Source organism: Camellia sinensis, chromosome 6 (genome assembly GCF_055761805.1).
Source record: "Camellia sinensis isolate YWXY chromosome 6, ASM5576180v1, whole genome shotgun sequence".
In the NCBI taxonomy this organism is placed as follows: Eukaryota; Viridiplantae; Streptophyta; class Magnoliopsida; order Ericales; family Theaceae; genus Camellia; species Camellia sinensis.
Genome location: NC_138966.1, coordinates 135941291 through 135955349, shown reverse-complemented (window position 1 = coordinate 135955349; position 14059 = coordinate 135941291). Strand labels below are relative to the sequence as shown.

At 35.2% G+C, this 14059-nt stretch overlaps 1 protein-coding gene across 2 annotated transcripts in view; it reads right to left on the bottom strand.

Annotated features, from left to right (window-relative positions):
* The window catches only part of LOC114266881 (ARM repeat superfamily protein), a 34964-nt gene extending 22800 nt beyond the window's left edge, over positions 1 to 12164 (bottom strand). Inside the window, exons 1-4 of one of the 2 annotated variants that reach the window (XM_028207818.2) lie at positions 11384 to 12164; positions 8928 to 9032; positions 6544 to 6651; positions 5910 to 6092 (exon numbers count right to left, since the gene is read on the bottom strand). In XM_028207818.2, the coding sequence (XP_028063619.2) occupies positions 5910 to 6092; positions 6544 to 6651; positions 8928 to 9032; positions 11384 to 11878 (891 nt within the window). In that variant the 5' untranslated portion in view covers positions 11879 to 12164. Of the gene's footprint in view, positions 1 to 5909; positions 6093 to 6543; positions 6652 to 8920; positions 9033 to 11383 lie in introns of both variants that reach the window. The other variant, XM_028207819.2, reaches the window with a different exon arrangement.
* Positions 12165 to 14059: the final 1895 nt, after the last annotated feature.

Genomic DNA, 14059 nt, shown 5'->3' with positions numbered 1-14059 from the left:
GATCCAGTCGCCCTTCGACTTCAACGAGCTCTCTCTCACCCCTTCTCTCTCTCCCTCGCGATCGATCGCTTCTTCCTCTCTCTCTCTCTCTCTCTCACGTCTTGATCTTCTTTCATCTTCTTGATTCATATATATATATATATAACTATTATTATTATATAATAATACTTTTAGTTATTATTATATAATAATAATAATAACTGAAAGTATTATATTATAATAGTTATAAGGATGACATCAACTTAGTTATTATTATATAACTATTATTATTATGTAATAACTACTATTATTATATAATTATTATATTATTATTATATAACTATTATATTATATAACAGTTATTATACATATAATATATTTATAAGATAATATATACTTATACATATTAATAAAATAAAAAAAACATGTATGTAAAATAAAATAAAAAAATTAATTGGAACACATTATTTAAAAAATATAATGAATAAATAAAATAATTAACGTATATTAAAATAAAAATATTTATAAAAAAATTAAAAAATCTACCGCGTCCCCTATCATGTCCATGTCCCCATTTTTTAAAAATTGCCGTGTCCCATGTCTGTATCCGTATGCGTTCCGTGTCCGTGTCCGTGTTTCATAGAATGAAACCCTAGATTTATGTACGTAAAAGATTAGGGAGAAATGACAATCCTCCATGACAAAGTGCTGGAAATTTGTGTTAATGCATATAATAAGATAGTGGCATATGATAGTGGTGTTGGTGGTAGATAGTGGCATGTATAGAATATGATAGTGGTGTTGGTGGTAGATAGTGGCATGTATAGAATATGATAGTGGTGTTGGTAGTAGATAGTGGCATGTATATAATATGATAGTGGTAGATAGTGGTAATATATAATATGTAAGTGGCATATAATGGGTTATAATGATGTTTGTAATATCTCCTATATAAGGAGTGTCATTTGGTCTTGTAAAATAAGAAGTTTTGAATATAACAGAAATATATTCCTTCTTCCTCATATTTTCGAAGTTCTTCTTCCCCATATTTTCTAAGTTGGTATCAGAGCTACAAAAAACACAGCAGCCCTAAAACCGTCATAGCCATGTCGGAAGTCACGTCCGAAACCACTTCAACCCCTGCCGCTACCATTCTGGTGAAAACGTCAAACTCTCACTCTGTCCAAATCACCACCATCCGCCTAAATGGTGATAATTTTCTCCGCTGGTCACAATCTGTCCGGATGTATATCCGTAGGCAAGGAAAGATCGGTTACATCACTGGTGACAAGAAGGCTCCTGCTGTTAATGATCCGCTGTTTGACAGTTGGGACGCTGAAAACTCCATGGTTATGACATGGTTGGTCAATTCCATGGAGGAGGATATAAGCTCTAATTACATGTGCTATCCTACTGCACAAGAATTGTGGGATAATGTTAGTCAGATGTATTCTGACCTAGGAAATCAATCTCAAGTTTTCGAATTAACTTTGAAGTTGGGAGAGATTCGTCAAGGAGATGATTCCGTCACCAAATATTTCAATTCGTTGAAAAGGTTGTGGCAGGATCTTGACATCTTCAACACATACGAATGGAAATCGGTTGACGACTGCAACCACCACAAGAAAACTGTGGAAGACAGCCGTATTTACAAGTTTCTTGCCGGCCTCAACATTGAGTTCGATGAAGTGCGAGGAAGAATTATTGGCAGACCTCCTCTCCGATCCATTGGCGAAATATTTGCCGAAGTCAGAAGGGAAGAGAGCTGAAGGAGCGTCATGCTTAAGAAAAAAGGTACTGGTGAATCAATTGAAATTTCTGCTTTAATTAGCGATGTTGCGGCCAACAAGGCTGCAAATTACCAGCGCAGGTTTGATGATAAGCCACGGGTCTGGTGTGATTTTTGCAACAAGCCTCGCCATACACGCGAAACGTGTTGGAAGATCCATGGCAAACCTGTCAACTGGAAAAGCAGCAAACAAGGAGAGAAGAATCGTGGCTTTCCTACCGCTAATGAAGCCGATTCAGGTCCCTTCAACAAAGAGCAGATTGATCAACTCTTAAAGCTGATAAAATCCAACTCCTCATCCGGTACTCCTAGTGTTTTGTTGGCACAAACAGGTAGAAATCCTAAAGCCTTCTCTTGCCTAAACTTCTCTCCGTGGATCATAGATTCCGGTGCCTCCGATCACATGACTAGTTTTTCCCATTTATTTAGTACCTATTTCCCTTGTTCTGGTCATGACAAAATCAGAATAGCCGATGGTAGTTTTTCACCTATTGCAGGAAAAGGATTTATTAAACTAACTGAGAAAATTAATCTCAATGCTGTTCTTCACGTCCCCAACTTAGCCTGTAACCTTTTGTTTGTCAGTAAACTATCTAAGGATTCTAATTGTCGTGTTACATTTTTTGAATCCCATTGTGAATTTCAGGACCAGAACTCGGGGATGATGATTGGGCGTGCTAGGATGTTTGAAGGTCTTTACTACTTTGATGAAGTACCTGTTAGTAATAAAAAAGCTCAGAGCTTTAATAGTACTAGTTCAATCTCTGTTCGAGAAAAAATAATGCTATGGCACTATAGGCTAGGACATCCTAGTTTTCTTTATCTGAAACATTTATTTCCAGAATTATTTAAAGGGATTGATTGTTCTTCTTTTCATTGTGAAAGTTGCATTTTTGCAAAATTTCATCGCTCTACTTATTTACCAAAACCTTACCAGGCTTCCAAACCTTTTTATTTGATTCATAGTGATGTTTGGGGCCCTTCTAAAATCACTACTCTTTCTGGTAAAAGATGGTTTGTTACATTTATTGATGACCATACCCGCTTATGTTGGATTTATTTGATGAATAAAAAATCTGACGTGAAAAATTTATTCACAAATTTTTACAATATGATTGAAAACCAATTTCAAACCAAAATTGGTATTTTACATCCTGATAATGGAACAGAATATTTCAATGAGCAGTTGGGTGAGTTTTTGGAAAAAAATGGGATTTTTCATCAATCTACATGTCGGGATACCCCTCAACAAAATGGCATTGCAGAACGAAAAAATAAACATCTACTTGAAGTAGCACGTGCTATAATGTTTTACATGCATGTTCCTAAATATTTATGGGGTGAAGCAATTTTAACAGCCTCTTATTTGATAAACAGGATGCCTACAAAGGTGTTAACATACAAAACACCTTTCGATTGTCTCAAAACTTTTTTTCCTGACACGAGGTTGTTTTCTGATTTACCCGCCAAAGTTTTTGGATGTACTGCCTATGTTCATGTTCCTAGTCAATTTCGTTCAAAACTTGACCCCCGTGCTATAAAATGTGTTTTTTTGGGTTATTCCTCAAACAAAAAGGGGTATAAGTGTTTCGATCCTCAAACCAAGAAATTTCATGTGAGTATGGATGTGTCATTTGTGGAAACAAAATCCTATTTCCCCAACACTTCTCTTCAGGGGGAGACAAGTGGAGTAGAAGACCCTTTTTGGGATATTTCTATCCCGCTCCCCAATGTCATTTATCCTACACAAAAACCACATCTGTCTGATAATGATCACTTAGGAGAACCAAGTTCTATGGTGCCTAGTCAAGAAGATTCTTGTTTAGGGGGAGAAGTACTACAAAATGATCTAAATCCTGAGCTTCAGGTTTATACTAGGAAGCGATTTCATCTGAGGAATAATGACCCGAATGTCCATCCTAATGACCCGAATGTCCACCCGAGTTCTGGCATCGAAATTTTAGATAATCCTATTCCTTCTATTTCCGACCTTGATGTTCCTATAGCAATTAGGAAAGGTGTCCGAAATTGCATTAAACATCCTATTGCAAATTACCTCTCCTATCAAAGACTGTCTAAAAACCATAGAGCTTTCACATCTAGGATTTCACACTTGTTTGTTCCAAGGAATATACAGGAAGCATTGGATGATCCAAATTGGAAATTAGCAGTCATGGAGGAGATGAATGCTTTAAGGAGAAGTGGTACTTGGGAGATAGTTGATCTACCCAAAGACAAGAAAACAGTTGGGTGTAAATGGGTGTTTACGATAAAATGTAACGCAGATGGAAGCGTTGAGAGATACAAGGCGAGACTGGTGGCTAAAGGCTTCACTCAAACTTATGGGATCGACTATCAGGAGACGTTTGCTCCTGTTGCTAAAATAAATTCCATCAGAGTACTGTTATCTCTTGCAGTAAATTCAGATTGGCCTCTACATCAACTTGACATTAAAAATGCATTTCTCAATGGTGATCTTGAAGAGGAGGTGTTCATGAGCCTACCGCCGGGATTTGAGCAGAGACTTGGAAGCGACAGAGTATGCAAATTGAACAAGTCATTATACGGACTCAAACAATCACCAAGAGCATGGTTTGAACGCTTTAGGAAGGCAGTTATCAGTTGTGGCTTCTCGCAAAGTCAAGCAGATCACACAATATTTTATAAACATTCAAAAAACAGTAAAATTGCAATTTTGATTGTTTATGTTGATGACATCATTTTAACTGGTAATGATGAAGCAGAGTTAGCAGCCCTCAAAGAGAAACTCGCAAAAGAATTTCACATTAAGGATCTGGGAGCCCTCAAGTATTTCCTCGGAATGGAATTTGCAAGATCCAAGGAAGGTATATTCGTTAATCAGAGAAAATATGTTCTTGATCTCCTTGGAGAAACAGGTATGCTTGGTTGTAAGATGGTGGAGACTCCGATCGAGCCTAACTTGAAGTTACAAGCTGCTAAGGCTGAAGAAGTCAAAGAGAGGGAACAATATCAGCGACTTGTCGGGAAATTGATTTACTTGTCTCATACGCGGCCTGATATTGCCTTTGCAGTCAGCATGGTAAGTCAGTTCATGCACTCACCAGGGGCAGAGCACTTTGAGGCCGTTTATAAGATCTTAAGATATTTGAAAGAAACTCCAGGGAGAGGCTTACTGTTCAAGAAACATGGACATCTTCAAGTTGAAGTATACACAGATGCAGACTGGGCAGGAAGTGTTACAGACAGGAGATCAACATCCGGATACTGCTCCTTTGTAGGTGGGAACCTAGTTACATGGCGGAGTAAAAAACAGAATGTGGTAGCTAGAAGTAGTGCAGAAGCAGAGTTCAGAGCTGTTGCCCATGGAATCTGTGAAGTAATGTGGATTAAAAGAATTCTTGAAGAATTAAAGCTTTCTCACCCGACACCTATGAAGGTCTATTGTGACAATAAAGCAGCTATATCTATAGCTCATAATCCAGTTCTACATGATCGCACAAAACATATAGAAGTGGATAAACATTTCATCAAGGAGAAAATCAATGCTGGCATAATCTGTATGACCTACCTTCCAACAGGTGAACAATTAGCTGATGTGCTAACGAAGGGACTACACAAGAAGCAATTTGATAAGCTGACTAGCAAGCTGGCTATGGAAAATATTTTCAAACCAGCTTGAGGGGGAGTGCTGGAAATTTGTGTTAATGCATATAATAAGATAGTGGCATATGATAGTGGTGTTGGTGGTAGATAGTGGCATGTATAGAATATGATAGTGGTGTTGGTGATAGATAGTGGCATGTATAGAATATGATAGCGGTGTTGGTAGTAGATAGTGGCATGTATATAATATGATAGTGGTAGATAGTGGTAATATATAATATGTAAGTGGCATATAATGGGTTATAATGATGTTTGTAATATCTCCTATATAAGGAGTGTCATCTGGTCTTGTAAAATAAGAAGTTTTGAATATAACAGAAATATATTCCTTCTTCCTCATATTTTCGGAGTTCTTCTTCCTCATATTTTCTAAGTCAAAGGGACGGGCATAAGATAATAAGCTACTCTCTCGTTCATCAAAGAGCATCTATTTGTAATTATAAACAATGTGAACAATCAATTAGATAAAATTAACTGGCTTATATCATAACCATACCATTTTGACATTGTTGTTGCAGTCGAACAAAGGCTTGCAAGCAATCAAGTGGTAGGCAAGGCACCCGAAACTGAAAATATCAGAAAAACATCCAACTGAAGATGTTTTACTCCGAACCAGTTCAGGAGCAGTGTAATTCAGAGATGGCTGAAGGGGCAGTAGAGAATCCTCAACGTCATATTCCTGTTCAATTAAAATCCAATTAAAAAATACAGTTAGTGGTTGGAAAAACACTTCAATTCATCTTTGGACCAAAGTTCCATGAGCTAGAGCTCATAGCAAGCCTCCTGTGAAACTGGCTAACCATCCAACACCCTATAATAAAGCTTAAAGAACAAAGTACATCATTTTCTACCATCATTCAGAGAGTTCCTATGCAGTATAAAATGAATCAAAATTGTTCGTAAATCAACTGTCATATTGGATAACATACGGAAGAGGAATAAGGGTCAAAGTAAAGAGTCAACTAATCCAATGTACACCCTGTGGCATGCATACAGAGCAGATAAAAACATTCTTTTTAAAAATTGAACCCAAAGAAACAATTTAATATCAAATTATCAAAAAAGAAGGAAAAATGGTAGAGATTGAATTGAACTAATCATTTTTCCCTAGTCCTAATATGTTCACTCACAGAATAATGGAAGGCCTGCACATTAGCGACATCGCCAGACTGATCTGCCGAGATTGCAAAACCAAATCCACCAAGCTTCCAAGCACCACTTGAAGTAATGAGGATGCTCTGCAACAGTAAATTAGCAACTACTTTGTCATTTAATCTACAGATTGCAAGACACGTTTACAAATTTCAACATAAATTTTTGGGTAATCAATAATGATCTACACTGAGATTTAGAAAAAACACAAGTCTCACTGTTTTGGCATAAAGACACCAACAGAGCTAACAGCATATACAAAATTACTTTGTTTTTCTCCCTTTTCATTGGCTAGAAATTTACTTAATTAGCCTCATCACTTTCCTTACCTTTAGGAGCCATCAGATTGCTTCCCCCCATAATCCACCCTCAATCTGCCACCTCTTTTCTTCCCATTTCCGCATCCCCTCGCTCTCCTCTCCTTTATCATCCATCAAACTACCTCCCCCAACTGCCATCACCCTCAGCCCACCTCCTCCCCTCTATGAAACCTTTGTCTTCTCCCCCCAAATTTCCCCAAATCCGTTGAGACAAGCATAGAAACCTTGAAAGGCCTGAAAGGCCCAAATCTTTTTTATCTCATTTCAAAAATAGGGAGCTCTGGATTAAATAATGGTACCAAGCACTGTTGAAGTTTGTGGGTTGCAAAGGGAAAGACAGCGTGGTGCAATGGCAGTTATTTAGTAGCAGCAACTCTGTGGGTTGTAACTTTTAGTGACGTTGGATAGCAAAGGGTGGCATGTTGCAAAGGTTGGTCTGGGTGTGGTTGGTGGAGGTCACTGTTGTGGTGGAGCTGGGCCAAGGTTGGACTCATTGCAGATGGTATTGACAACCAATGGTCTGGAGGAAGAAAGTTGGTAGCTGGTGAATGGGGGAGGCCAGGGTTGTGGTAGAGGTGGGCCAAGGTTGGCACTCAATGGTTTTTAGATGTTGTCGTGTGTGAGATTCAAACAAAATTAGATTTGCAAAAACAATCGATGTGTTTGGTTTGAGTTTTTTGGATTAAATTTTTTGAAAACTGAGTTTTTTGATTTTCGTGTTTTTTTGTTTTTAGTGAATATTTTTAAAATTTTAAACATTTTTTTTACTTTTTTAGATGCACCTTACTTAGATGTATTCAAAAAGTAAAAAAATTGTGAAAAAATATTTTAAAAAATTAATAAATACATAAAAATACAAAAAAAAAAAATGTACTGAATTCTCTTTTTTTTTTTTTTGTATTTTTGGTATTTAATGAATTTTTAAAAGGTTTTTTTCACAATTTTTTTACTTTTTAAGTATATTTATGTTAGATATGTCTAAAAAGTTAAAAAAAAAATTGCTTAAAATATTAAAAAAATTCAGTAAAAACAAAAAAATACGAAAAACAAGAAAGTAAAATTTTCTGAAAAGTGTTTTTGAAAAAATGGAACCAAGCAAAGTAAATTACTCTAAACTAGTTCGATGGCTTCCCATTTTGAATCTATCTACGAAAAAGGCCTATTCGTAGCACAATCTCAATATCAATTTTGAAAGTCTCTATTTTTTGGTGATTAACAATATAAGGGCTTAGGCCCCGTTTGAAAACAAACTGTTTTAGTAATTTTTTTTGCTTTTGCAAAAAGATGTGCGAAATAGAAAGAATGATGTGATAACTTATAGTGGCTTTTTGACTTTTTAGCTAAAACTAAAAGTTGCCAAACAAAGCCTAGTAGCAAGAATATCCTATAGGAGCCTCGCTCCTCACTCCTACTCACACCCCAACCCCAATCTCTTTTATAGGGCCCTCACTCCCCCATCCCAGCTCCCACTTCATGCAACTATGTGAAAGCGAATCCATGATATTAATGCACATAAATTGTTTGATAAGATGTCTATGAGGAAGTTGTATTCTTCGAACAATATGCTAAGGTGGTGGTGGCTGCATATTGTGGTGGTTTGGTGGCTGCAATATGGATGAGCATGTCTAAAGCTATAGAGGACAAAATCGGTATTTTACTGTATAAAGTATGACAAAATCACATTTTATTAAATTGACAAACGGATAACTGATAGATAACTAACGGGATGGGGCTAAATGTCATGCAATTTCATGTATTAAAGGATATGGCATAATTAAATCAACACTGTAAAATTAACTATATTTTTTCTCATTACTCAGGGGAGGTCAATGTAATTTACCCTAAATTTTTATTTACACATAGATGGAGCAATAAAAAAAGTAAAAAATGTACTTGCCGAAAACCTTAATAGGAATTGTGCATATAGCCTTTTATTAATATTATCTAAACAACTAGGGAAATGAAAAGGAAATATATATTACAAAATACAAAACTAGAACTAGAGTGAGACAGAGAAAGAGATAAGCAAAGTAACTGATAACCTCAGGAGATACTGCCCGATGAATAAGACGTGCATTGTTATGGAGGAAGTTCAAGGATTCTGCAATTTGAAGCAGACCATGCTTCACCTCCAACAATCCCATTTCCTACAACAGAGGAACTCATTTAGAAAACTACAGATAAGACAATAATAGATTGTAAATATACAACATAATGGATATTGAAGCCAGAAAATTATTACACTTTTCCCAAACAAAATGACATATATTCTTGATGGGGTAACTGGATAAGTTCCATATAGGCCAAAGCAAAAGCAACTAGCCCAGGAAAGGCTTCTAAATCCTTTTGATCATCATATTTTTCTACTCTGTTAATACATTAGTTGTCCTAGATCAAGGTGAAAAAAACGAAAACAAAATATGAAGTGTTCTTTCTTCACAAAATAAACAACAAAAACTCAAAAAGATTTGAAGGATTCATTAAATCAATCCAAACTAAGCCTCATGTCTCATTCAAATGAGGTTGGTTATATTAATACTTTTTTACTATTTTGCTCTGTTAATGACTATCTATGAAGCATAGGTACTCCAAAAAAAGTGTCATACGAGTACCGGGTACTTACCGGGTGTGGGTACGCGTACCGGAACGTTGCCGGATACGCCGAATACATGCCGAATATGACAAATACATTTGGATACGTCATGGGTACGGCATTGATACATAGTGGGTACGGCACCAGTACGACGAGGTTTTTTTTTTTTTTTTTTTTTACAGCTGCTAGAATTTATTACAGCCTTTATTATTCTTCTTTCAATTTTGAAAATATCAATCAATTTATTTCTAACACCTTTTACCTATGAGTCATGGTTTTGCTCTCTTTTGCATTATGTTTTAGACAATCAAAAAAGAAAAAGAAAGAATTATATAACTTTTTAAATAAGTTTTTCTTTTTTTAATTTTGATTTGTTTGTTGAATGTTTAGCTATAAATTTTAAATAAAAAAATTGACGTACCCTAACCGTACCTATACCCGTACCCTACTTTTTTTAGAATTTTTTATATCGGCGTACCCGTACCTGCACCCGCACCCATGCTTCATAGATGACTATGGGGTGGTTTGGCATAAACTAAATAACTGCACTTTTTTGCAAAAGTACACTTATTTAGGTCACATCAATCAACATCTCCTATTTACTTTTCTACATATCTTTTTATAAAAAGTCAAAAAGTGCACTTATTTAGAACATCTCAAGCCACCCCTATATATATATATATATATATTTTTATAAATTGCTTTGTCAATGACTATATGCTCAGTTAAATTAAATAAATTCATATATTTTTTTTACTATAGCATCTCATGTCAGTTTAGGTCTTTCCCTCCCCCTAACATTTTCATTTATGGTGATCATATTACTCTTCCTTACTGTTACACATACACTATAGCTCTTCTTTATACATAACCAAGCCATCTTAGCCTATCCTTTCTCAACTTATCTTCAACTAGTGATACTTCTACCATTTCACAAATTTATTCATTTCTAGGTCAATCGTTCCTAATCTTACTATACATCCATCTAAGCATTCTCAGCTTAGTTACACTCATTTTATGAGCATGTTGTTTCTTAAATGCTCAGCATTCTGTCTCTATCCAATAAAGCATTGATGGCATTATAGCATTTGAAGGATTCAATATTATTTTAAAATCTAAGTCTTGTCTCTCCATGCAAGTCTTGTCTGAACTATTTTCATAGTTAAACCATGCAAATTCCATATGGCATCTATCTACGGATAACATTGTTGAAATTTAAACGGTCATGCCTATCAACAAACTAAATATTCAATCTTCATATGGGTTTTCATATAATTCATGAAGATTCAAATCGGCATTCACTGAATTCCACAAGCAAAGATTCAGATGGGCATTTACTAAATCACACACCGTGGAAATTCAAAAGAGTAATTGAAAAATTCTACAAATACCCAATATCCGATTGCCATTCACTAAGTAACATCCAACCAAACAAAAGTCAACAAATTCTTCAAAATTCAAAATTGACCCATCATCGTCCCTACATACCATCCACTGTGCTTGGCTGGGGTATTTGAAAAGAGAAAAGATAAGTGAAATGTGAATAAAATATAGATACATTTCACATAATTTCACACGCATTGCCCTCTCCATATCCAAATCCTTTCCCAAATCCTCCAACCAAACCAAACACAGCGTTAAGCTCCTTGGGCACCTTTGCAACGTATCAACAAAACAAAAATGCAAACTTCAGATGGGTTTTCACATAATTCATGAAGATTCCACAAGACCAAGCAAAGATTCAGATGGGCATTTACTAAGTCACACAGAAATCCAAATGTATAATTGACAAATTCCATAAATACCCAATTATCAGATTGGCATTCACTAACATACAATCAAACAAAAGCACAACAAATTCTTCAAATTTTCAGAATTCAAAATTGACCCATCATCACTACCTACCATCCCTTTAAGCTCCTTAGGGACTTTGGCAATATTATCCACATTCCCAAGCGCATTAGCTACCGACGCAAACAACGGCTCAGTCACCATCGCCATGGCATACTTGCTCTCATCCAAAGCCTGGACCACATGAACTACCCCAGGGTGCCTCAACCTCACGAGCCGCGCCGCATCGGCTCGAACAACGTCGAAAAACGAGTCCTCAACGGACTTAGACAAGCCGGCTCGCACGCGAGCCTCGGAGAGAGTCCGCTTGTCGAGGAGCCAGACGCAGACGGTGGGGTACTGGTGGGAGAGAGCCGATCCAGAGCGAGCTTTGGCGGAGTAGAGCTTCCAGACGAGGCCTGGACCGGCGGAGCCGATCTGGTCGAGGAGGTCGTAGTCTTGGAGGGGTTTGGGTCCGGTGACTTCTTGGACCGTGGTCTGTACGGTTTTTTCGATGACCGCGGCGGTCTTGGCTAGGGCTTGGGTTAGGGTTTTCATGTTCAGAGACATGGTTTGGTTAGGGTTGATGATGATTGTGATTGTTGAGCTTTTTTTGATGATCGTTGTGGAGGGGACGAGAATTAGATCTCGCCTCTCTCTCTCTCTCTCTCTCTCTAGTCACTCTCCCTAATTTCTCTCTCTAAGGATCATACCGTGTCTGTATTTCTCTCTCTAGATTCGACATTTTCTTCCATGCTTTCTCTCTCTTCACAGAAATGTCATCAACGTTATTTTCCATTGAGACTGTCAGCCGAGTTGTTTACTGTAAAAACAAAACAAAAAAAAACAAACTTGTACCGTCTTCAGCGGGGTCGGGTTTTATTTATTAATTTTTATCATAATAAAAAAAAAGAATATATTATTGTTATTAAAAAAAAAATTGAGAAATAGACAAATAAATCTCATATTTTGAGCATATAACTTATATAGGTCCATATATTTTTTTTTTTTGATCCATTTAGTTTTTTTTTTTTTTTTATGTCTAATGACTTATTTACCTACCATTTTGAAGTGTCACATTTGAAAAAAAGTATACTAAGAAGTTTTTTAGTGTCACATTATATCTGCTACGTTAGAGTGTCACATTTGGAAAAAAATACTCTAACGGTTGGTTTGGGAAGTAGATTGACTTTTTGGCTTTTTTGACTATTTTAGCCTGGGCTAAAAAACTTGGTTTGGGAAGGGCTTTTTGATTTTTTGAATTTTTTGACTTTTTTTGTAAGAGAAGAGTGTAATGATTATGGGTTGGATGTGACATTTTGTTTGTTGTGACAAAAATAGCCTATTTTGTCTTTTGTGACTATTTTAGCCCCAAAATCACTTGCCAAATACCACCTAAAGAGTTTATTTTTTTGCAATATCAAATCATATCATACTCGCCACGTTAGAGTGTCACATGTCACGTTTGGGAAAAATACACTAATGAATTTTTAATTTTTTTTGGTGTCACATCATACCAGTCACGTTATCACATTTGAAAAAAAGTATTCTAAGCCTCCGTTTGGGAAGTGGGTTGGCTTTTTGACTTTTTGACTTTTTTGACTATTTTAGCCTGAGTTAAAAAGCTTGGTTTGGGAAGGATTTTTTGACTTTTTAATTTTTTTTGTGAGAGAATAGTGTAATAATTATGGGTTGGATGTGATGTTTTGTTTGTTGTGACTAAAATAGCCTATTTTGTCTTTTGTGACTATTTTAGCCTCAAAATCACTTGCCAAACACCACCTAATGAGTTTTAGGTTTTTTTAGAGTGCTACATCATATCCGTCACGTTGTCACATTTGAGTCATGTCACATTTACAAAAAAAAAATACAATAATAAGTTTTTAGTTTTTTTAAAATGTCACATCATAACCGCCACATTATTACATTTAAAAAAAAGTACACTAAACTATTTTTAATTTTTTAAAAGTCACATCATACCTGCCGCGTTGTCACATTTGAAAAAAAAATTCTAAGGAGTTTTTATTTTTTTTTAATAAAAGATTTAGAATGTCACATCATACGTACTATGTTGTCACATTTGAAAAAAGTACATTAAGAAATTTTTAATTTTTTTGAAATGTCACATCATACCTGCCATATTAAAGTGTCACATTAATACCTGTCACATTATAGTATTACATCATACATGTCACATTGATAAAATGATATATTCATCCACTAAAATATTATCAAAATTGAAAATAAGACCACATCATGACTTAACAGATCAATATAAAAAGTTTGAGACTAATTAGAATACTTTTTTGTGAGATGGGACTTATTGGTAAATATTCTTAAAAAATTATAGTATATTGTTGTAATTAAATATTATTTTAATAAATCATTTTTAAAATTCTTAATCTCTATATAATTATAAATCTAGGAAAATTTTATTATATATACCGACCTACTATATGCACTATTAATTATGTTATTTTTTTATAGTTATAACTAATTTTTTTTTTAATTATGGTATTATTTTAAAATTTTTAAATTTTTTTTATACTTTATTATGATTTTTTTAAATATAATTTAAAAAATATAAAATTATACTATTTTTCTATAATGATAAAGTACATATGCTATGGATAATTTATTTTCCACTTATTTCTACATCAATTTTGTAATTTTTCTACTTGTATGCCATTGATGTAACATAGCCGATAGGTTTGTGATGAAATATATAGCATTATTTATTAACATTTATTG